Genomic DNA, 23,668 nt, shown 5'->3' on the forward strand with positions numbered 1-23,668 from the left:
TAGAAGTCCTGGCTTGCATATTTTGGTCACATGTGAGCTTGCTGCTGCCACCTCCATCTTTCTGGTCACCTACACTCAAAACCTGGTGGTGTCTTTAATATCCTCAGTCCCGCCCCTGTCACCATTCAGCAGCCAAGTCGCGCTCAGTCTACCCCTGTGGTGCCTCCACCTGCCCTCTCCTTTCTGTCCCCACTTCCTGCCTTTGGCCTGGACTGTTCTATTTGGTTTCCACCTGGTCTCCCTGCCTTTCAGTCCTTCTCACACTGAGCTGTCAGAACCATCTCTCGAAAGCGTAGTTGAATCGCGTCACTGCTCTAGCGGGGACCCAGTATGTCCTGCCTCTTGCCGACTTACTCCTCTCTCAGCGAAGCCTCATCTCCCCTCCTCCGCCTGTCTTCACAGGGCGCATCCCTTCCCACCTTACTCCCACGTCTAACCCCTCAGGCACAGCACGGTGGACATTCTGAAGGCGCACAGGCCAGAGTCCTAGTCCCGAACTTACTTAGCAGAGCGACCTGGAGGGTTAGCACCTGCCGCATAGAGTTGCTGTGAGGATGGCATGAGGCCACCTGTGTAAAGGCCCAGCACATAGCGGACAGTACTGTTAGCAGCTGTTACTATCATCCTCGTTGTTACCCTCAGTGTCTAACTCAGGTGCCACCTACTCCGTGAAGCCTTCCTGGGTTCCAGTTGGACGGAGAGGCGGTGACACTGATGGCCTGTCGCGTGGAATGTCTGCTCCCCACTCAGGCCGTTTCACGAGGTTGAGTCCTCATGTTGCAGGGACAGGTCAGCCTTGTTCATTAGACCCCGAGTGATGGGTTTCTTGATGAGAAAGAAGCAATGCTGGACTGCTGTACAACGTGAGGCTTTTTATTTGTGATCGGGCCGTCAGAATGGTCACGTTCCCTGCCCTTGGCAATACGAGGGCCCCAAAATGTGAGTCAGAAACTCCTCTCTCCTTGTAACAGTGCTGACTGCAGAGCCAGGCCCTTTGCCTCTGCACCTCATTTCCGAACATTCTTGTGTTCACATCTCCTTTCTTCAGCTGTGTTCACTCACAGTGAAGCGATATCCTAGCCCCGTGGTTGGCAAACTGTGGCTCGCGAGCCACATGTGGCTCTTTGGCCCCTTGAGTGTGGCTCTTCCACAAAATACCACATGTGGGCGCGCACATACAGTGCGATTGAAACTTCGTGGCCCATGCACAGAAGTCGGTATTTTGTGGAAGAGCCACATTCAAGGGGCCAAAGAGCCGCAGTTTGCAGACCACTGGCCTAGCCCCAAGTCTCTCATCGGCTAGGACCTTCTGAGGAGGGTCCTCTGGGGTGATTTTAAAATGTAGATTCCTGGGCCCATTCTTACACCTTCTGAAGCAAAAAGCTTTGAGGATTGAGCTCATGAATCTGCTTTTTAAAAAGCTTACCCAAGTGGTCTTTATGTGCATTAACATAAAGTTTTAAATCACTGACTTAGATTCTGTTTCTATCAGCCTGAAAAAAATTCTGTCTTTATGAATGTGCTCAATTTATAGACCTCTTCCTGCTCCTGGGGACTCATGGTGCTGGCCAGGCACCCAGCCTCCACTGAAATTGGGTATCTTCTCGCTGTACTGTAGAATTTGTACCCATGTTCTGTCTTCACCCCTGCACTCTGTCACCTGCCACATCTAGCATTTAGTAGGAACTTAATATATGTTGAGTGAATGATTGTTAGATATTTAGTTTATAGACTAATCTGGTTAACTTACAGATTAAGTTTATCCAAAAACATATTGAAACTTTAAGTAAGTAAGCCTATATTTAAAGGCTTGGAACTTTAAAATTTCTCCTGATTTTATATTGAAAACTCACTTGGTATAATTGATGTCTCTAAAGAGAATAATAATCTTACCTACTTGGCACAAGTCTTTGGTTTTAGCCCAGAGCAATTAGATATACTGTACTTGTCATTAACAGTGTATTTTATGGGTTAAAAAATTTTATTCAGCCCAGCCGGTATGGCTCACTGGTTGAGCGTGGACCCATGCACCAAGAGGTCACCGATTCAGTTCCCGGTCAGGGCACATGCCTGGGTTGTGGGCTCGATCACCAGTGGTGGGCATGCAGGAGACAGGCAATCGACATTCTCTCATCGATCTTTCTATGTTTCTCTCCCTCTCCCTTTCACTCTTTCTTTAAAAAGAAAAAAAAAAAAACCATATGTATTTAAAAAGAAAAGAACCTAAATGTTATAAAAAATACTTTATTCGGTTAGAATGTGTTCAAAGTCAAATTTTTAAATTTCTGTGAGTAGCTATCACATCCCCTATTTAAGTTGACTGAGACTTTAGATAAATTATTTTTTTAAGTAACTTGACTCTTTGCAAGAAATATATGCATAACTACATACAGCATGGAACTTTCGTTTGTTCCGCTGGGCCGGCGTGGTGAGTGTGAAGCAATTACTGCCCTTCCTAGTGGGCGATGCATTTGGAAGAGGTTTCGATCCAAATTTCTTTATTTTGTAAGCTGAATAGAGGTTCTCAGATTTTGAAAATTGTTCCCTCGGGACAGTTTAAGAGTGAGATAATTTTAAAGAAGAAGGAAAGTAGATAGGAACCAACTTTAGGCTTAAATTAACTGTATCTGTCTTAATTTTAGCATCAAGGCCAATGTATCTTAGCTGGACCTCAACCAGTGTACCAAAATGGATAGAATTTTAAAAATTCAATTTCAGCCGAAACCGGTTTGGCTCAGTGGATAGAGCGTCGGCCTGTGTACTGAAAGGTCCCAGGTTCGATTCCGGTCAAGGGCATGTACCTGGGTTGCGGGCATATCCCCAGTAGGAGATGTGCAGGAGGCAGCTGATCGATGTTTCTCTCTCATCGATGTTTCTAACTCTCTATCTCTCTCCTTTCCTCTCTGTAAAAAATCAATAAAATATATTTAAAAAAAAATAAAAATAAAAATTCAATTTCAAATCAGAAAGAGTGACAAATTCATGAATAAAGAAAAAGGAAAGCGCCACATAAAAGTATTTGTTTTCTTTCCCCCTAGGTTTCTGTGATGGTGAGAACAATGGACATGGGGAAGGTATGATTGGTCTTGCCACTGGGCTGGGCGGGATGCTGACGAGTTTACATGACCTTTCAACATGTGAACTAATTGATGCTCATGTTTCAGAACTTCCCAAAGTGCTGACAACTACAAATGAGTTTAGTTGTCTGAGATGCTCTATTAAATTAGGGCTACCCATGGCCAAGGCCACGAGAAAGGAAGCGTATGTGAGATTGCGTCATCTGCTTCCCCATAATCCCAGTCACAGGGGTGTGCAGGGAAGCAGAGGTTGTCATCACATGAAAATGTGAAATACTTGGTCGCCCTGGCCAGTGTGGCTCAGTTGGTTGGGTATCTCCCCCTGTACCTAGAGGTTGCCGGTTCTATTCCGGATCAGGGCACATGCCCATGTTGCGGGCTGGATTCCCAGTAGTGGGTGTGCACGAGGCAGCTGATTGATGTTTCATTCTCACATCGATGTTTCTCCCTTCCTCTCCCTTTCTCTCTCTCTAAAAATCAATAAGAAATCTTTAAGGAAAAAGAAAATATTAATGAATTGGTCACTTACACCATTAGTTATTCCAGTATTCCTCCCTCCTCAGCTGCCTGTCTCTGCCTATTTAGAAAGTTTTGAGATTCTGTGATTGACACATGTAAATAAGCAGTGAGAGGAAACTGCAAATTGATTGCAAAATGAAATTACAGGAGATACTGAGATTTATAAAACCGATCACATGATATTGGAGATTTACTGAAATGTTGCTTAAAGCCAGTGATAAGTGAGGATCTGACACAATTCGTTTATTCATTCAGTGCCAGACGCTTTTTTCTTTTCCCTAAATCTTCATCATCTGAAATTTAATTTTCGCAATCTGAAAGTGAACAACTAAATTAGGTTTACAATAAATTGCAGAGATAAGGACTCACGGGAGTACGCTATATGAGGCGCATCTCGCACGAGAGGCACAATTCTCTACCATCATCCTATCAAGTCCTTTTCCGGGCAAGCCATTTTAGACCGTGAATAACCTCATGAAAAGTTGAAACATCAGTGAACATCCACTAGGACAAATAAATAATTGGCTTCAAGCTTCTTTTCATCCCCCCAGTGGATCCTTTGAGGAATTCTCAATAAAACTTGGAAATGAAGACCAAATCAGTGAAGTTCTCTAAGGAAGCCGTCCTCTTTAAGGCCTTCGCGTCTCCCCAGCCATATTCCTGTGACCAACCTCTTATGAGCAGTAACCTTGAGGCACGAAGCCGCCTCACTCAGCCCTTGAAACTTTTCCTGTCATCCATCAGTGCCGCAGAGAGCGATTGTTTATTCTCTAGTGTCTCCTTGTATTGCTTTATAAAGGCTCTCAAACCTATTATTCCTGCCGCCCAGTTTGCGAGTCAGCTGCAGAGCCGGGGTTGAGCTGGCACTGTTTCCAGCACTCCCTGTGCCGAAACGATGCTGAATAGAATCAAGGCCCTGCCCTTGTGGACTTCACGTTTCCGAAGCCGTTCATATTAAAGGTTAGACTAGGTAGCATTTGAAGAAAAGAAAATCAAACAAGGGTGTGGACAAAATGAGTTCTTCAGAAGAGAGTGGCTTGAGTATCCTCATTAAGAGAGAGACCTGGGACCGCTGATAAGCCTGGATATCTGAGTAGGAGCGGCGCTGTCCTGACGATGTGAGGTTTACTGTAAAGGCACCGAATGGGGCTCTGTTACAGCGCCCCGACCCTCAACTCATTCCGAGAGGCCACCAATGCAATCAGATCCTGAGTGTTAGTAAAAATAAGATAAAATAAACATTGTAGAATTTTTCAAATATTTTCCTCAGAATTTACTCTGAAATTTTGGTCCCTATTTTTTTTTTAATATATGTATTTCAGAGAGGAAGGGAGAGGGAGAGAGAGAAAAAAACATCAATGATGAGAGAGAATCATTGATCGGCTGCCTCCTGCACGCCCCCTACTGGGGATCCAGCCCACAACCCAGACATGTGCCCTGACCAGGAATGGAACCGTGACCTCCTGGTTCATAGGTCAGTGCTCAACCACTGAGCCACACCGACTGGGCTGGTCCCTGCTTTAAGTGACTTTTTTGGGGGGTTTGTTACCCGTGGGTCTCCTGTGTGGGGCTAAAACAGACAGTCATGACATGACAGTCAAAGTGGAGCGCACGTGGCCACCAAACCCTAACTGCATGTGCAGTCTGAGCAGTCACCAGTGTCTCTGATGTTGAACCCCCAGCCGGGCATCGGGTCCCCTAATTCCTGAGGGCTGGCCCTCCCCTTGTCTTCCGGTCTCTCTCTGAGAACAACAATGAATATTTGTGAACTAAATCATGGTTTTCTCTCGAAGATCGTTTCTTCGGCCCGTGTTGTGATGGCTGCCGTCTAACGCAATGACTGTGCTTCCCCCACTTTAGTGCTGTCTTTCCCTGGTTCACTGAAAGAAGAGAATCTGCTAAACATCCCCAAGCCACTGCCAAAGCAGCTGTGGGAGGCCAAGGAGGTGGGTGAGCAGCCCTCACTGTGCTTGTGGTCACTGAACGTTTGCCCTTCAGCGGTCCCTGTGCATCCTGCGGCGGGGAAACGAGGAAATGGGGAAAGGGAGGTCATTTCTTTGGGGACAGAGCTGGGAAGAACACGCTAGGGAATGATGGCTCGAGTAAGAATGATCACATTTTGTTGGTAAGTTAGTACACTGATCTCTTGGCTCCCTAATTTGCATGTGAATGGACTCATTAAAAAAAACACACCAAACAATTAGTCTCCCATATCTCATTCCTATCGCTAAACGCACTGAACCCTGGTTACAAGCCATAGGCAGACTTTGCTGTTTTGTGGCCAACACCCTCTACCAGTGACCCGCTTCTGTCCACAGCTGCTGCTTCACCAGATATCCCTTTTTTAAATCAAGGGATTTGACCTGAGTCCTCAGGGAGTCGTTAAACAAGTCATCTGTTTTAGGATTTCCATGAGTATTTGTGTCCACTGTGCTAGCTGACCCCCACCGTGCTCCCGCTGTGGAGGAGGGAGGCCCCACGGTGCTGGGCTGGGCCCCTCTTCCCCTCGGGAAGCTGTGCTGCCTTTGCAAGAAAGCCGTTCACCCCCAGCCCTTAGTGATGCAGTTGCTCGTCTGGCCTCGGTACTCTACTGCCCGCCTGCCTAGGCTGCCTCCGTCCGGTCCCATTTTCTCCTGCCACGTCCACGCAGGCCCTCGTCAGCATGGGCGTGGGCTTGACGGGTCTTCTGTAAAAGCGAGGTGCACTGATGTTTCATCATTGGGGGGAGAGAGATGATTTAAAGCTCATCTCCTTGCCCTGGCCGGTTTGGCTCCGTGGATAGAACATCAGCCTGCGGACCAAAGGGTCCCAGGTTCGATTCCGGTCAAGGGCATGTACCTCGGTTGCAGGCTCCTCCCTGGCAACCAATCGATGTGTTTCTCTCACATCGGTATTTCTCTCTGTCTTTCCCTCTCTCTTCTACTCGCCCTAAAAATCAAGGGAAATATATCCTCGGGTGAGGATGAACAAAAATAAATGAATAAAATAAAATCCATCCCCTTAAGCAGAGGATAAGCAGCCGCACGTGGTCTTTTTGGCTGTGGAGACACAAGTGGTTTTGGAGGCTTTACCCTGAGGACAGTTGCGTCTCCTCCAGCAGAGAAGGCAGGGCAGCCACTCCTTCCCGAGTGCCCGGCCTCTCTGGGAGGAGGCACTCCTCTCCCTAATTCTTAAGGATTTGTTGTCCTCCGTTAACCGTTTCTGGGAGACTTGCGTCAATGGGTTCATTCATGGTTTTCACCATATAGTACATTGATTGAGCACCTTTTGCCAGACATTCTGGGTCCAGGGATTCTGCAGTAAACAAACACCAAAAACTCCCTGCCCCCCTCCCCCCAATTTATTTTCTAGTTGAAATGTTTTCTTATGACAGTAATTTATTCTTTCTTCACCCTGTTTTATTTTTTATATTCTTTTCCTTTCAGGCCAGTGGAAAAGGAATGTCTATTTAAAAGCTCTATATGGCTCTGGCCAGTTTGGCTCAGTGGATAGAGTGTCGGCCTGTGGACCAAAGGGTCCTGGGTTCAATTCCAGTCAAGGGCACATACCTCAGGCCCTGATCGGCGCACGTGCACGAGGCAACCAATCGATGTGTTTCTCTCTGTCTTTCTCTCTCTCTTCTACTCTCCCTAAAAATCAATGGAAAAATACCCTCTGGTGAGGATGAACAAACCAGAAAATAATAAGCTCTGTATATAAAACATTGGCCTTTCTGAAGGAAATACTATTCATCTAGACGATAAGTTAATAAAGTATCAAATTAAGAAAATTTTAATGTTCTGCCTCCCTTGTGCCTGGAGAAGTCTAGTTCGAACTTAAAGGGCCACTGTGTGAGGTGCTAACTGCCTCTCGCTTGCACTGACTGGAGCCCCAAGATACTTATAAAGACACTTCTAAGAGCTTGACTTTGGCTTTTCAGTGAGTAAGCCCAGCTTCTGTCTCTCCCCAGATTCAGTCGCTGTCAGGGCGCCCTCGATCCTGTGATGTTGCAGGTGGCAGGTAAGTAACGTTCTTTCTGTTCATGGCTCGGGGACTGTCCCAAGGTTTTCCCGAAAGGAAAGTCTTGCTACTTCGGCACAGAACTCTGCGAAACTTCCCTCGTTATGTGTGCATTGAAAGTCAACGGGATTTTCATGAAAACAACAGCTCTCTTTGGTACTCAGTATTTCAGTTATTTAAAGTAATTATATTACATAACTGCAGTAATAAATGAAACTGCCATACATATGTTTGTGAATAACACAACTGACGCTTGGTAAACATATGACTTGAAGCAGAAGCGTGTAGGCATGGCGAGGAACCCACCAGCCCCACGCGGTGGGCACCTGGCACCCTTTCTGACTGTTCAGCGCGTCATAACTCGCCTCTCCATCTCCAGGCTCTGCCTCTTGCACCCCGGCCTCCATGCCCCCGAGTCTTAGCCACACTATCCTCAGAATGACTGCGCATGTCTCTCCCTGCTTCCTGCCTTCCACAGGCTTCTGGCCGTCAGCGCGTAGCTTTCTGCCTCATATGCTCTCTGCTATAGGGCCGTCTCCCGTCAGCACCCGCCCCTCTTAAACTTGACCTTCCTGTGGTGTCTGAGTTCCTGGGCACACTGTGTGGCTTCGCGCCTTTCTGCTTTGCCCACGCTGTGAACTTGCCTGAAATGGTTTTTCCTGCATAAATTCACCATGTGAATTCTTTGGCCTTCAAACTGAGCTCGGATGACCCCAGGAAGCCCCCTCCAGCCTGCTGGTCGTTGTCCCCACCCCTTATGCTGCCAGGCTCTGTCACTGTACTACTGGATTGTGTGACATTGCAAGTTCTTTTCTATTTATTTACTTATCCATTCATTTATTTTAAGCAAATTATTTTCTTTTGGGCTCTACCTCCCTGCTTTGTCCAAGTCTCTTGGGACCCCATTATCAGTATCTGGTACCGGGGACATGCTCTACTGATCATGCTGTATTGAGTGGAGTGTCCTCAATTGAATTCATTCCCTCCTGCCTCTTCCTAAAGCAGCCATAGCTTCCTACTGGGTCTCCCTGCTGTCTTTCTGCTCCCTTAAGCCATCCTCCAGACTGTAATTGAAAAACTATATCCTGGAAGGTACCTGGTTGATACAGAGATAGTGTGTGTGTGTCTGTGTGTGTGTGTGTGTGTGTGTGTAGGAAAGAGAATTTAGAAACCTAGCAAACAGAACCGTGTAAATTGCACAGCAGTGCCTTTATAAGGTGCTTTATAATTTCTAAAGTGCTTTTACATCAATTATTTCATCTGGTCTTGGAAAATACTCCCATAAAGTGGGTATAGGTGCATCCTCCGTCCAACCCAGCAGGTAAGGGGGGTCCTGCAGAGGGGGGGAGCCAAGGAGGCGAGTTCTCAGGACGAGGCGGAGGCAGAGCTTACACGAGGACTTGGATCTTTGACTGCTTTTATTTGATGAGGGAACGAATCAGACCTGTCCTAGTCCCCAAAGCCTAACGATTTTAGAAAGTAACACTGATCTTTCCCTTTTCAGCGCTTTTCCACACAACAGTCCGAACATGGGCCTCTCCCCCTTCCTGGGGACCCTGAACACCGGAGGGTCCCTGCCAGACTTAACCAACCTGCACTACTCGGCGCCCCTGCCGGCCTCCCTGGACACCGGCAACCCCCTCTTTGGTGGCATGAGTATGGGGAACAGTGTGGGCAACCTCCCTGCTGCTATGACTCACCTGGGCATCAGAAGCTCTTCTGGTAAGTGCCCCCTGCTCTGTGGGACCCTGCCCGTGCCCACTGGTGGCTTCCTCACAGGTGGGGCCCAGCCAGGTGGCCTGTTAGTGGAGTGTGGAGTGACCACATCCTGTTATTGTAGGTCCTGGCCCTGCTAACATGTTGCTCTGGTGGCCTGGTGTCTGCTGGGCACTATACGCCTGGAACAGCTCTGCTAAGCCTCCTTTAGCGTCTTCAGCAGCCCCTGTATCCCGGGGACTTGGAGAATAAGACTTGAGAGTCAAGAAATAAGTGTCAATTCTAGTCTGTGCTGGCCGAGCAGTGTTAGTGGCTCTTAGTAAATATCACGTGATGATGTGTAATCATTACAGCCATCTCTAGATCCCTCCAATTTCCCATTGGATTTCAAGAGAGAACGTTTTGAATTTTAGAAAATTTACAGTGAATACCATGACAATATTTATACTTAAATAGATGCATATATTTAATAGAAATCTACTACAGTTCCAAATAATTGGCTCAAATTTTCAGAAGGGCTAAAAGATGTGGCATGTGGCTGTATTAAAATGCTACCCGTAATGTGACTTGGGTGTTTCTCTCTTCTATAATAATAAAAGTGTAATATGCTAATTAGACCAGACGTCCTTCAGGACGACCTTCCAGATAAAGCTGGGGCTGCAAGGGAAGCCTGGGTCCCGGGTGCCAGAGGGAAGCCCAGGTCCCGGGTGCCAGAGGGAAGCCTGGGTCCCGGGTGCCAGAGGGAAGCCCAGGTCCCGGGTGCCAGAGGGAAGCCCAGGTCCCGGGTGCCAGAGGGAAGCCCAGGTCCTGGGTGCCAGAGGGAAGCCGGTGCCGGCAGCGGGGGGAAGGAAGGCTTACTCTTGCACAAATTTCGTGCATCAGGCCTCTAGTATGAATGTAAGTGTCCACAGCTCAGACCCATGGGACTACATTTGCTGGAGCCCTGACATGCGCTGTCAGTGCGTGGGCAGGTGTTACTACTCCCTCTCACACTCGGTGTGCGGTACAGCCCAGGCAGTAACCGTCCTAAGGATTGTGTGGACCTTTCGAAGGGTCCTCGGTGAGGGTCCGTCTGTGGGAAAGTGCTTGCTGGTTTCCACTCTGGGTTCAGCAGGACACGTCGTCTACGTGGATCAGCTCACCACTCACTGGAGAGTGGCCCTCTCTGGGCGGTCCCTGGCAGGCTCTAATGATTTGCAGTCGTGCTGCTGGGGCGCAACATGACTTGAGGTTTGAAGAAGGGATTTCAGCGAGCACCTTTATTCTTGGTTCTTTAGGTCATTTTTTTATCCTGTTGCTTTTCTTAGGTGACTCTGGTCGTTCTCTATGAAAAAAGACATTCACGGTCACATAGGTCACGTCACGTCGGCGTTTAGCCCTCCTGGGTCTTGGTATCGCCTCCAACCTTGGACTTCAGTTGCAAATCCTGAGCTTAATCACTTACTGTTATTTTCCTCAAACAAGCATTGCTTTGTCCAGAGCGTCCAGAACCAGGGTCAGCTTTTTATAGTTCCTGTGCATGGAACTTAAAACGCATGGGACACAAAGTCACACATATTTTTTTAAAGATGTTTGTGCTTTTTTTTTTTTTCTGAATGAGTGGGGTTTTAAAAAAAATGAATCATATCTTTAGCTCTAATTCTAATTCTTTTTTTTTTAAACCTTAGCTGAGGATATGTTTGCTTAGTGTTGCTATTTTATTTTAGAGAGAGGAAGGAAGAGAGAAAGAGACACCGCTCAATTGGTTGCCTCCTTTACGTGCCCCGAACAGGGATTGAACCTGCAACCTAGGTAGGTGCCTTGTCTGGAAATCAAAGCTTTTGGTGTACAGGATGACGCTCCAACCAACTGAGCCACTGGCCAGGGCTGTTCTAATTCTTATTTGACCAGCCTTATCTCCGGCCTTTACATAGGAAGTTGAGTTGTGGAATACTACTTAGGGTTTATTAGAGACGTCTTTCCTACCTTTTAAAAGTTATTTGCCAGCCGAAACCGGTTTGGCTCAGTGGATAGAGCGTCGGCCTGCAGGCTGAAGGGTCCCAGGTTCGATTCCGGTCAAGGGCATGTACCTGGGTTGCGGGCACATCCCCAGTAGGGGATGTGCAAGAGGCAGCTGATCGATGTTTCTCTCTCATCGATGCTTCTAACTTTCTATCTCTCTCCCTTCCTCTCTGTAAAAAATCAATAAAATATATTTAAAAAAAAAAAAAAGTTATTTGCCAGCTGAAAATGCTTTATTTCTTCCTTCATTTTCACAATTTTTATCTAACACTCAATTTAAAAAATATATATTTTTTATTGATTTCAGAGAGAAAGGGATAGAGATAGAAACATCTATGATGAGAGACTATCATTGATCAGCTGCCTCCTGCACGCCCCCTACTGGGGATGGAGCCCAAAACCTGGGCATGTGCCCTGGCCAGGAATCCAACTGTGACTTCCTGTTTCATAGGTCAATGCTCAACCACTGAGCCACACCGGCTGGGCTAACACTCAATTTCTTTATCAACATAAAACAGTACCACTTCACCTGCTGGTCCAAGAGTGATGGGCTGAGCTGTGAAACATGGGTGTTGCCAGTAAGACACTCAGCAGCAGCATTCATTCACGGAGTGAAGCCACCCTGTCAGGCCCCATGCCAGGTGCCCAGGACCCAACAGGGCACAGGACAGTGCCCTGGCCTCCTCCAACTTGTGCCCCAGCTCCCTGTGTCATGCAAATGCCTTCCCCAAACGCTCTTGCTCATGCTAAAACTTACCACCCTCCCTCCAAAACAACACTAAGCACCAGCAAAAGCTTCCTTTCCCCTGAATCGGAATGGACTGTGATGAACAGTTTCTTGGGAGCCAGGAAAACAAAGAGAAAGGCACGGAGGGGCAGGAGACATGGAGGGTGTCTCTTCCCGTGACCCTCTGGGTGCTCAGGATGTTGACAGGCCACACGGAGGCAGCTCCCTGAGAGCCACGCCTGCAAGGAAGCCTGCTCCCCGAAGCAGCAGGGGGTTCGGCAGTGTGCCTGGGACCGAGGCACGCGGGGCTCTGAGCTGGGTTTGTGGCCCTGGCCGGTGCTGCTCAGTGGATAGAACGTCAGCCTGTGGACTGAAGGGTCCCAGGTTTGAGTCCGGTCAAGGGCACATACCTCGGTTGCAGGCTCCTTCCAGGCCCCGGCCCTGGTTGGGGGCGTGCAGGAGGCAACCAATCGATGTGTCTCTCTCACAACAGTGTTTCTGTCTTTCCCTCTCTCTTCCGCTTCCTCTAAAAACCAATGGGAAAATATCCTCGGGGGAGGATTAAGAAAGTAAAATGAACAGATTTTGTGGTACAGCCCTGGCTCCTCTCCCTGGGCTGAGCTAAGCACATTGCACATTGGCCTCCACTCCCCACTCTTACCTGGTCCTGCCCCCCCAACCCCCACCCCCATCCGTTACACGATCACCTTCCTCTCAAGAAAACCGTTCCCTGATGGGGGTTTCCGTGCCGCTGGTACATCTGATACATGTTCAGTCGTAGTCTCCCAGGAGCCCCTCCACACAGAATCCTCATCACATCGTAGGAAGTGATGTTTTCTTTAATCTTGGAAAACGAGCGATTTGGTCGGAAATTATGACAAGTAACTTGGAATTTGTTCTCTCCTAGGTCTCCAGAGCTCCCGGAGTAACCCCTCCCTCCAGGCCACACTCAGCAAGACAGCGCTTTCCTCTTCCCTGAACAGCCACCCGCAGACCTCGCCCAGCGCCTCTACTCTTCATCCTTCACTGCGCCTCTTTTCCCTCAGCAACCCCTCTCTCCCCACCACAAACCTGAGCGGCCCCTCTCGGCGCAGGCAGCCTCCCGTCAGCCCTCTCACGCTCTCTCCGGGCCCCGAAGCACATCAGGGTTTCTGCAGACAGCTCTCTTCCACCAGCCCAATGAACCCCTATCCTGCCGCGCAGGTAAACATCGCTTCGGCGAAACAGACTGAAGATGGAGGAATCGCTTTCCTTCTCTCTGGTTTTGGACTGAGTCCATTACACCCAGTGTTGTCCATGAGGTCACTTATCTGTGAAATCAGAGTGGAAATGTGAATAGTTCAGAATCCAGTAATGATTTCCCAAGAGCAGGCCGGTGTTGATTATTCTTAAGCAAACATTGAACAGTTGCAGGCGTTGTAACCTCAAAGTTGGGGTTGGGGGAAAGTGGTAAGGCATAGAGGACACAACCCAGGTCTGCCTGCCTTAGCTCAGGGAAGCAGGTATGGCAAGCCAATCATTGGCTCTCTACGTACTTTATTTATTTTTTTAAATATTCCTATTGACTTCAGAGAGAAAGAGAGAGGGAGGGAGAGAGAGAGACATCAGTGATGAGAGAGAATCATTGATTGGCTGCCTCCTGCATGTCCCACACTGGGGATCGAGCCCGCAACCGGGCATGTGCCCTGAATGGGAATCAAACCCGGGACCTCCTGGTTCATAGGTCAACGCTCAACCACTGAGCCATGCAGGCCAGGCAGCTCTCTACGTACTTTAAACCACAAGGAAAAGCCAAAGAAGACGGTGACTATCTCCCTAAAGCTTTGCTAGTGGACCTCGTCCCTAACTGTGACTGCAGAGTGAGAAACAGGACTTCTATTGCTCATGAAAGAGTAGGTGTAATAAGGGTCATGTCGCCATGAAAGACTGGTTAGGAGGAGGCTGAAGTCCGAAGCCTGTCACAGAAGCTCATGTTTTCACTGGCTGACTGTTTTTATCCTAAGCTCTGAGGGTGGTTTCCTTACCAGAATCATCAATGAATATATTTTTAACCTGTTGGTCACTCCCTAGATACATTATAACATCATTCACTAACCACTTCTCCAAAAATGAGTAATGACTTAGGGAGGGGAAGTGGACCGCACACAATGGAAGGATTGGCAATCCAGTTATTAGTCATTCTGTACCAATTACCAGCTACGGGATCTTGATTATATGAGTAATCCCTTTGGGGAGAGGGTATTTCATAATTGTTTTTTAATGGTTCTTTTTATGTTATTAATTTTATTTTGCAAAATTATTTGACAGGCTATGAAAAATATACTCAGGCTTCCTAGATACATTTTAAGAAGACTATATGGATAGAGAGCATCTTTCTTCAGATGTTTCCATTTTTAAATTCGCTTTATATTTGGTGTTTTTTTTAAAAAATCATTGTTGTTCATGCTTATAATTTAAAAAGGCAAAGAGTTCTAAGGGACTTGTTCTGAATTAGAGTTGTTTCCCCTTCCCCCATATTTCTCGCTCCCTGGAGATGACTGCGTTCAACCACTTTAGCTCATCTCTTTGGTTTAACCACATTATTTCAAGCTTATTTCGTCCTACAATGTTAGTGTTAGGTGTTATCTAGTGACATTCTACCATGGAAGATTAGTGCTTCGTTCTCCTTCAGCTCTCCCAGTCCTCCCACACACATACACACATATTTCCTCCTCCTCCTCCTCCTCCTCCTCCTCCTCCTCCTCCTCCTTCTCCACCATGTGGTTTATTTGGATTTTGATTAGAGCAGTACTCAGTGTGTAATGTTTTCATAGTTATAATAATGTAGTCCGAGTTTAACTATATAGTACACTATGAGATAACAAAGTACCATTTTTTTTCCTCCTGGGTTTTAATAAATATCTTACTTTGTTAGTTTGGTTCTATGTATATATTACTAACTCAATCCCAAACTCTTGGAATTGGGTAGGTCTCTTCTTAATACAGCTAAAAACAAATCCTCCAGCCCAGCCCGTGTGGCTCAGTGGTTGAGTGTCAACCTATGAACCAGGAGGTCAAGGTTCGATTCCCGATCAGGGCACATGCCCGGGTTATGGGCTCAATCCCCAGTGTGGGGAGTGCAGGAGGCAGCCGATCAATAATTCTTTCTCCTCATTGATGTTTCTATCTTTCTCTCCCTCCCTCTGCTTTCCTGTCTAAAATCAATAAAAATATATTAAAAAAAATAAAAACAAAAACTCCAGTAGCTTTACAAAATAGAGTACACGGCATGATTTAAATGTCTTTATCCTAGCCACCATTTCATTGATAACTGACTGGATATAAAATGCTAAATTTGAAATAATTTTCTCTTGAGATGTGGAAGTTATTAATCCATTGTCATTTTAGTTTCTAGAGAAATCCACTTTTATTCTGATTCATAAAACTTTGAATGAAATCTTTCTTCTCTTTTTTTCTCTGGAGGCTCATAGGATCTTCTTTTTGTCCCCAGTTTTCTGAAATTTCAGAATAATGTGGCTTGTTTGACATGAGTGGATATTTGGTGGCTTTCTTCAATCTGAAAACACATCCTTCTTTTCTGGGAAATTTTCTTTTTCTTTTTTGGTTAATCTTCACTGAGCATATATTTTTTTCCCCATTCACTTTAGAGAGAGTGGAAGGGAGAGGGGAGGGAGGGAGGGAGGGAGAAAGAGAGAAACATCGATGTGAGAGACACCCAGCCATTGGTTGCCTCCTGCACATGCCAGGACCCAAGCCAGGATCAGGCTTGCAACCCAGGTACATGCCCTTGACCGGGAATTGAACCTGGACCCTTTGGTCCCTGGGCTGACGCTCTAACCATTGCGCAACCAGTCAGGGTGGAAATTTCTTTAATTATTTATTTGATGGTTTCTTGACCTGAGAACCGAGTTGGGAACAGAAAGTGGAGGGCTCACGTTTAATAGCGAGCTTTCTCATAAACGGTGTTTTCAGGAAAGCGCCTCACCGGGTGCAGTCGGTGAGCCCTGCCCAGAGAGCCTTTGTCCTCTGTCCAGAGTAGAGCCCTCCCCTCTCCTGCAGGCCAGGGCTCAGAAGCCCGCCTGCTTCTCACCTGAACTGTGACAAGATCCTCCTGGCTCCAGCGCTGCCCCCATTCCCACTGCCTGGGGGTCCCGAGTGTAAGTCAGATTGCGTCTTGCTTTCTCACTGCCGGCGTAGCAGTGGCCTTCCCAGCTCCACCAAGCCAGTCGCTTCTTCACCATCTGCTTTTCATTTTCCAAACCGTGTTGGGTTTCCTTCTCTCCTGGTGTCTTTGTCCTCGTGTTGTTGGTTATGTTGTTGTTATTGTTTTAGTGCTGTTTACGAATATTTAGCGTTGCTCAATGTTGTTTTAGTGTTTCAGTAGAGTTTTGGGAGACTGTAGAGTTAAATGCTTTTTTTTAATCTCCCATCTTTAATCAGAAGTTACGGCTTAAAAAACAACAACATGGCCCTAGCTGGTTTGGCTCAGTGGATAGAGCGTTGGCCTGTGGACTGAAGGGTCCCAGGTTCGATTCCGGTCAAGGGCACATGCCTGGGTTGCGGGCTTAGTCCCCAGTAGGAGGCGTGCAGGAGGCAGCCAGTCAATGATTCTCTCTCATCATTGATGTTTCTGTCTCTTTCTCTCTCTCCCTTCCTCTCTGAAGCCAATAAAAATATATTAAAAAACAAACAAAAAAACCAACAACATGGCTTTTACTGAGAGGAAACTGGTAAATTGGCTGGGTTTTTTGTTTTTCGGGACAATAGAAATTGTCATGGAGTGGGAAATGCTTTGTGGGGAAGTGAGATTCGAGATACCCTTTGAAGGAGCAGAACTAGCTTCTCAGCCCAGCACAGAATGCCCAGGCGAAGGTCTTTCCTCACCGCGACGTCTCCTCCTCTTAAAGGACTCAGATGAGGAACTCGGAAGCTCAGCTACGTAGTGACTTTGTTTTCCAGATGGTGTCCTCCGATGGGAGTCCGCTTACCTTCCTGCCCACAGACGCTCAGGCTCAAGTGTCCCCGCCGCCCCCGTACCCCACACCCCAGCAGCTCCCCCAGCCTCTCCTACAGCAGCCCCACGCCCAGGAGCCCCCGCAGCAGCCACAGGCCGCCCCGTCCCTGCCGCAGCCAGATTTCCAGCTCCTCCCAGGCCAGGTGAGTCCCGGCGGGAGCACCGGGCTGGGGGAAGGCTTATTTCGCCCTGACTTCCAACTAAACGCCCCTCCTTATTCCCTGAAGGGCTCGTCTCTGACCAGCTTCTTCCCAGACGTGAGCTTTGACCAGCAGTCCATGAGGCCGGGCCCGGCTTTTGCTCAGCAGGTGAGCGGTCGCCCGGGGGCTGCCTCTTCTCAGAGCAGGGACTGCTCCGTGTGCGGGACCCACACCAGGCGGACCAGGCTCACTCCGTCTCTGATTCAGCTGTGCTGGGTGCCCGGCTGAACCGGGATCTCCCCTGGCCCCGAGGAGACTGTCGGCCTCAGCAGAGGAACTGTGTGGACACGTGATGGGGGCTCGTGGTGGCTCTCTAGTCAGAAGGGGAGCATCGTTCACACTGGCAGGGGCCACAGCAGCCCACTGACCTGTCAGGTTGGGAGACTAAGGCCAGAGAGGGGCTGAGCCTGAGGCCTCCTTGCTGAGCCCAGCGCCGTGTGTGGGCGGCCTCCCGGGAGGCTGGGTCCTGGTGGGGCAGCCCTTCCCTGGATAGTGCCAGTCAGCCGTTTGCTTTGCTTTGCAATCTTTCCATAACACTGGCCTTTAAAAAAAATTTTTTTTAAATATATTTCTTTATTGATTTCAGAGAGCGAGACAGAAACATCAATGATGAGAGAGAATCATTGATCGCTGCCTCCTGCACACCCCCTACTGGGGATCAAGCCTGCAACCCAGGCATGCGCCCTTGGCCGGAATCGAACCTGGGACCCTTCAGTCCGCAGGCTGACGCTCTATCCACTGAGCCAAACTGGCTAGGGCTAAGAAATTTTTTTTAAAATTATTTTTATTGATTTCAGAGAGGACGGGAGAGAGAGAGAGAAACATCAATGATGAGAAAGAATCATAGTTCAGCTGCCTCCTGTACGCCCCCTACTGGGGATGGAGCCCGAATCCTGGGCATGTGCCCTGACCTAGAATCCAGCTGTGACCCCCTGGCTCATAGATCAACACTCAACCGCTGAGCCACACCGCTGGGCACACTGACCATTTTTAACATCCCGAGGTTTTAGAATGTGTGGTAGGTGGGGCTTTCCTGCACTTCACTCAGTGAAATACAGACACACGTTTCCCGAGGAGGCGTGGGAAAGCCTCGTGGTAGAACCAGTGGGCTGCCTCCCTTTGTCTGGAGAAGCCATGTTAGTCTCATGGTCAGTGTCTCCCAGACAAATGATGGAAACTCCTACTCTTGAAAGATTTTAAAAATAGTTTGGAAACTTAATTTCTGGGAAGGCACCTGGGAGCGGCCTCGGCTCTGACCTCTCTTCTCAGCGGTTTTCTCATAGCGAGGCCTTGCCTGCAGCCCCTCCCTCCGAGAGAAGAAAGGGCTTCTGTTCCCCCGTTTTTCTGGAAACCAAAGAGGAAAGGAACCTATTGGCTACATCAGCTCCTTGGGGAGCCTTGACAGGGCTCCCGCAGATGGCAGTTCCCATGAGCCCCCGTGTGACAGGAGGGGCAGGGGGCAGAGGCCAGAGGGCACAGAAGCCACAGTTTGGCGTCTCCAGGGATGGCTGAGAGGGCCAGGCCGGGCCGTGCGTGATGGGGACAGGTCCCTGCTGTGGACCTCAGGGACCCTGCTCCACACCAGGCCCCGCCTGCTTGGTGGGTAGCACAGCACGACGGCCAGGCACTCCGCCCCCCCCAGGGAAGGGACTGGAAGAGGCGTTCCCTCTGGGTTGCCCCGGGAGCCGTGGTGTTACTCACTCCTCAGCTTTAGAGGTCGTGCCTCACATTGTGACCTTCGATCTTCCAGGTGCCCCTGGTGCAGCACGGTCCCCAGGAGCCTCAGGACTCGTTTCATTTGAGACCAAACCTGTATTCCAACTGCGGGAATTTCCCCAACAGCCTCCTGACCGGTGAGTGTGGCCACCCGCAGCTTCCGCGCTGTTTTGGTTTTGCTGTGTTGGTACAGATTCCACTGCAAGGTCGTGTAAGCGGCGACAACATTAGATAAAGCAAAACAGGAAAGTCCCAGCTCGGCTTTTCCTATGTGAGCGCAGGTGTCCAGCCCAGAGACCGAGGCAGTGAGTCTTTTCTGAAATACTTAGTTTTCAGTGAGTGACCACTGTACAAACGGAGAAAGCCTGCAAAATTGGGAGGTGCGTGCCCTGGCTGGTGGATAGAGCATCGTCCTATGGACCAAAGGGTCCTGGGTTTGATTCTGGTCAAGGGCACATACCCTGGTTGCAGGCTCCTCCCTGGACCCGGCTCTGGTCGGGACTCGTGCAGGAGGCAACCAATCCATGTGTTTCTCTCACATCAATGTTTCTCTCTGTCCCTCTCTTTTCCACTTCCTTAAAAATCAGTGGAAAAATATCTTCGAGTGAGGATTAAAAAAAAACAGTCAACAAACAAAAAAATTAAGTCACCTTCAAAAAAGTGGCGGGAGGGGGGAGTTGCGGAACTGACTGGGAAGAACGTAGATTCCAGAACAAACTAGGCCTGGAAGTGGCTGGGACACAGCGATCACTGTCCTTCCTGGCTGGGAGGATGACAGGGTAGCGTTTTGGGGGTATCATCAGCTTGTTGCCCTCACGCCTCCTAATCCGCCCTGTCGTTCCCTCTTGCTCTTTCTTCCAGAGGACTCGAGCTCTGGCCTGTTCAGAGACCTCGGCAGTGAGCTGGAGGGCATGCCCGAGGTCAGTCTGAACATGGACACTTCATTCCCATTGGAAGAAGAGCTCCAAATTGAGCCGCTGAGCCTGGATGGACTCAACATGTTAAGTGACTCCAGCATGGGCCTGCTCGACCCCTCTGTTGAAGAGACGTTTCGAGCCGACCGACTGTGAATGGAAGGGAATGGGGTGGTATAACTTATATCTGAACGGCTGAAGTGAAACGGAACAGAATGGAGCCCGCAGCACCCCTGGGCTTTCGTTATCCCGGGCTTCTGACATGGAACGCACCAATTCCACGGCTCCCAGCTCTGTGATGAGGTCCCACCTCATACACAGTGACTCATCCTGGACCACAGAGCGAGGCACTGCCTCTCGGGCCTGCGGCGCAGGTGACCCTGTTGCAGGCAGGCTCCTTCGGGACTTCCAACGAGCTGGTCATCACCGTGACCATCACCCAGCCGGTCAGTGTGTAAAAGGAAAAAGGTCATGGGCGGAGGCCCAGGAGCACCATGCAGTGCTCAGACCACCGACCCACGTCAACCCTGAGGAGGGACCGGCTGGGGTGGAGGCAGGTAGGGGCCCCAGGCCTCCGGGAGTTGTCTCAGCCTCGAGCGACGGTACCACAGCCCCAGACGCCTTCTCTGACCCAGCTGTGATGGCTGGGCACCTGCCCGCTGGCGGCAGAGCTATTCAGGGCAGAATCGGGAGCCGCAGCTCTCAGATGCCTTAATTCTAATATGAAGAAGAATTTGCACCAGGAGTCCAAGAGCAGACTCGAGTTGAGCAAGCCGAATGGTAATTTGTTTCCTTCCCATTTATAATCTCCTTTCTGCTGCTGCAGTTCGCCTTTTCCTACGGACCAGAGGAAAGGGAAGACAGTTGTATTCAGTCACTGAAGGAAAAGCCCTGGCAGTGGGTGAGCCTGAACGAAGGAGCAGTGCTTCTCGGGGACTAGAAGCAAGAAGGGGCCTGCAGGTGTCTCGCAGGCACGTGACGTCCTTCAGGCTCTGGGCCCGCTCCAGGTGTGCAGGCCTCTGCGCACACACCACCTGGAGAGGACGGCCAAGGTCGGACGCAGACGCGCCAGCCGCTGAGCAGCAGCAGAGCAAAGCTTTGTCTGTGGACCTGGAGTGTTCATGTAACTCCACTGGACCCTCAGCGCCTTGGGGGCAGGCAGGGACTGTGCCTTATTCACCATTGAACCCTCAGTACCAACAAGTGCCTGGCACTGAGCAGGTGCTGCATAACTGCGTGCTGAATGTATGAATGAATGAATGAATGAATGCAGGAATGAATGCATCTGCCTGCTGTAAGGCAGTCTAATCTCTACTGTCCCTATTCCTCGCCAGATCTTCTCAGAGCTTTAGCTTTTCGGACACTCGTGCCTGTGGTTAAGTCAAGCGTGCACTTTAATATGCTTTTAACACTAGGTGAGCAAACCCACCGTCAGAGCAAACCCTCCTCAAGGTTGAGCTCCAAGCAGGTAGGTGCAGACCAACTTCTGAGCACATCCCCGTGGCCGAGCGAGCTGAGGCCACCCAATGCTGGGCCTCGGGGGTCCACAGGCCTCCCCTCAAAAGTTCTTCCCTCTCAGATCCATATTTTGCTCTCAGTTGCTTTAAAATTGAGCTTCAGTCTTTGAAGTTGAAGGAATTCTGTAGTAAAATGAAGGCCTACTTCATGGAACCATCATTACTCATTGACACCTTAGCATAAAAGAGTATTCCAAACTCCCAGTTTCCTCTCACTTAGGCTGGGCCAGCCCCTGACCAGAAACATGGCGGTTGGGTTTGAAGGGAGCAGAGGGGACAGGGCCTGCTGAGCGCCCCTTCGGAGGGGTCTGGGCCGAATCCGGGCAGGGAGGCCAGGCGGAGAGGACGGGCACTGAAGGAGAGGCAAGAGGTGCCGGAACCTTTGCCTAGACAGCCACCGCCCTTCCAGAGACACCAGGCGTGTCCCTCCTGACGGTCACGAGGCGGCTCCCAGCCCAGAGCAGCGAGGCTGTGCTCTGCGTTCTGAGTCTGACTGCTGTGCCTCATGGCAGGAGGAGCCTGTCTCAGGGTCCTGGGCGCCAACCTCTGCAGACCTCGCCCATGCTTTTCCTTCTGCAGCGGCGGTGCCTGCCCTCTGGCCTTTCGAACAGCCCTGGTGGTGAGCAGCTCCATCTTTCACTGTGGCCCCAAGTCTGCCCGCTTCACATCAGCCCCCCGTCCCTACTGTTGAATTAGGAAATCAAACCAGAGTCCTTGCTGAGGGCTGGCTCAGGAGGGAGCAGCTGGCCTCCCCTTCCCAGCTTTATTCCCAGTTGAACGTCCAGATCCCAGAAAAGACCTGGGAGGGGGCCCGGGGAGTGACTGGTAAAGTAAAGGGCCTTTCCTTGTGCGGGCACACAGCACCCCATGTGCCGAAAGAAGCCAGCTCCTGGCTGCCTTCCCTGTGTCCAAGGCCCCCAACATCTGGTCTGGCCTTTCAGACAGAACGGTTCTGATGTTATAAGAGGTTTTTCTTAAAAGTGGGGGTCCCAGCATAATTCACTCTTCACAGTGCCTTACCCATGGGGATCATCAGTGTTGGGGTCCCAGCTCTCTCTGTCTGCGAGGCAGCCCCACCTTATAGCTGGGGACCCCAAGACCTACGTGATGACGTGCGCTGCCCCAGGGGCTTCTGGGAAAAGTGGCTGTTTGGGGGAGTATAATGATGACAATAAGGCTTAGCACTGAATTGAATTTGTCCTTAGGTCCATCAGTCCGATCTTTTCTGTGGAAAGGTTTCGGGCATTATACAACCCACTTTGCTTAGATGGTGGCAAGGACAACCATGGGCAGGTAGTCGCTCTGACCTTCGGCGGGTAAGTCTGCACTCACTGGTGCCTTAAGACAAGCCAGGTGCAATCCTGGCCTCCGATGTGGCTGCATTCTAAATATTTTTCAATATTTAGTTTTGTTACAAGAAATCGATGCCTGTACTACTCTCACTTACTAGGAGTTAAACAGCATAGAACTAAAATCTATCTCTTTCCATTTTTTCTCTCTGTACGGTTGTGGTTTCTAGGACATGAAGTGTTCGGAGAACATTTTCTTGATCATGTCAAGATGAACATGAATTCTCCTCTGTCCTGTTTCCGTTCTCCCAAGTCTACTGTATATTCCCTGAGCTGAACGGTTTGTTGTGTATTCCCGTCCATTTGCATATTTGAAGACATTTCCAGTTCTGACTCTCGCCGGCTCTTCTGATTGATGCGCAGATGGTTCTGAGCGTGTTTTCATTGCTCATGACGGAACCATCCCAGCAACGAATCAGACTTCCCGCCAGTGTCGTAACTCCCAGGTCCCTTGTCAAACAATATTTAAAGATTGGACTTTGTATAAAGCAGCTTCCGAGTTTTATAATGCATCATTTTACATCTTTCGTAATTAAAAGCACATTGAGGTTGTACCTGCCCTTGGTGTTTTCTTCGGCCTTGAATGTGATGGGTTGGGGGGAAGCCTTCATCCTCGCCTCCTCCTGTGCAGCGCAGCCTGCAGTTAGGAATTTCTGGTCCTTGGCTTGACAGGTCCTGCACTGACCTGCTTGTCATGCGTTCCCTCCTGAGAGAAGTTCCAAAAGAAGTAGGGCCAGTGGTTCTTTGGAAGCTGTGAGTATCAGGACAGAGGTTCGTGGCAGCGCCTCCGTGTTCCACCTCCCTCTGTCAGCACCCCTTCCAGACCCCAGTCCTGCCCTCATCTAAACCCCTCCCCCTTGCCCGGTGTCTTGGATCAGTGGTTGACCATCAACCTATGAAGCAGGAGGTCACGGTTCAA

At 49.4% G+C, this 23,668-nt stretch overlaps 1 protein-coding gene across 1 annotated transcript in view; it reads left to right on the forward strand.

Moving 5' to 3' along the window:
- Positions 1 to 23,308, forward strand: part of CRTC3 (CREB regulated transcription coactivator 3) — a 100,542-nt gene extending 77,234 nt beyond the window's left edge. Inside the window, exons 7-15 of the mRNA XM_059678102.1 lie at positions 3,039 to 3,074; positions 5,457 to 5,542; positions 7,546 to 7,595; positions 9,100 to 9,317; positions 12,947 to 13,242; positions 16,999 to 17,196; positions 17,281 to 17,361; positions 19,004 to 19,106; positions 19,831 to 23,308. Coding sequence (XP_059534085.1) covers positions 3,039 to 3,074; positions 5,457 to 5,542; positions 7,546 to 7,595; positions 9,100 to 9,317; positions 12,947 to 13,242; positions 16,999 to 17,196; positions 17,281 to 17,361; positions 19,004 to 19,106; positions 19,831 to 20,039 — 1,277 coding nt within the window. The 3' untranslated portion in view covers positions 20,040 to 23,308. The remainder of the gene's footprint in view (positions 1 to 3,038; positions 3,075 to 5,456; positions 5,543 to 7,545; positions 7,596 to 9,099; positions 9,318 to 12,946; positions 13,243 to 16,998; positions 17,197 to 17,280; positions 17,362 to 19,003; positions 19,107 to 19,830) is intronic.
- The last annotated feature ends 360 nt before the right edge of the window (positions 23,309 to 23,668 follow it).

The sequence above is a fragment of the Myotis daubentonii genome, chromosome 21 (assembly GCF_963259705.1).
Source record: "Myotis daubentonii chromosome 21, mMyoDau2.1, whole genome shotgun sequence".
NCBI classification, from domain to species: domain Eukaryota; kingdom Metazoa; phylum Chordata; class Mammalia; order Chiroptera; family Vespertilionidae; genus Myotis; species Myotis daubentonii.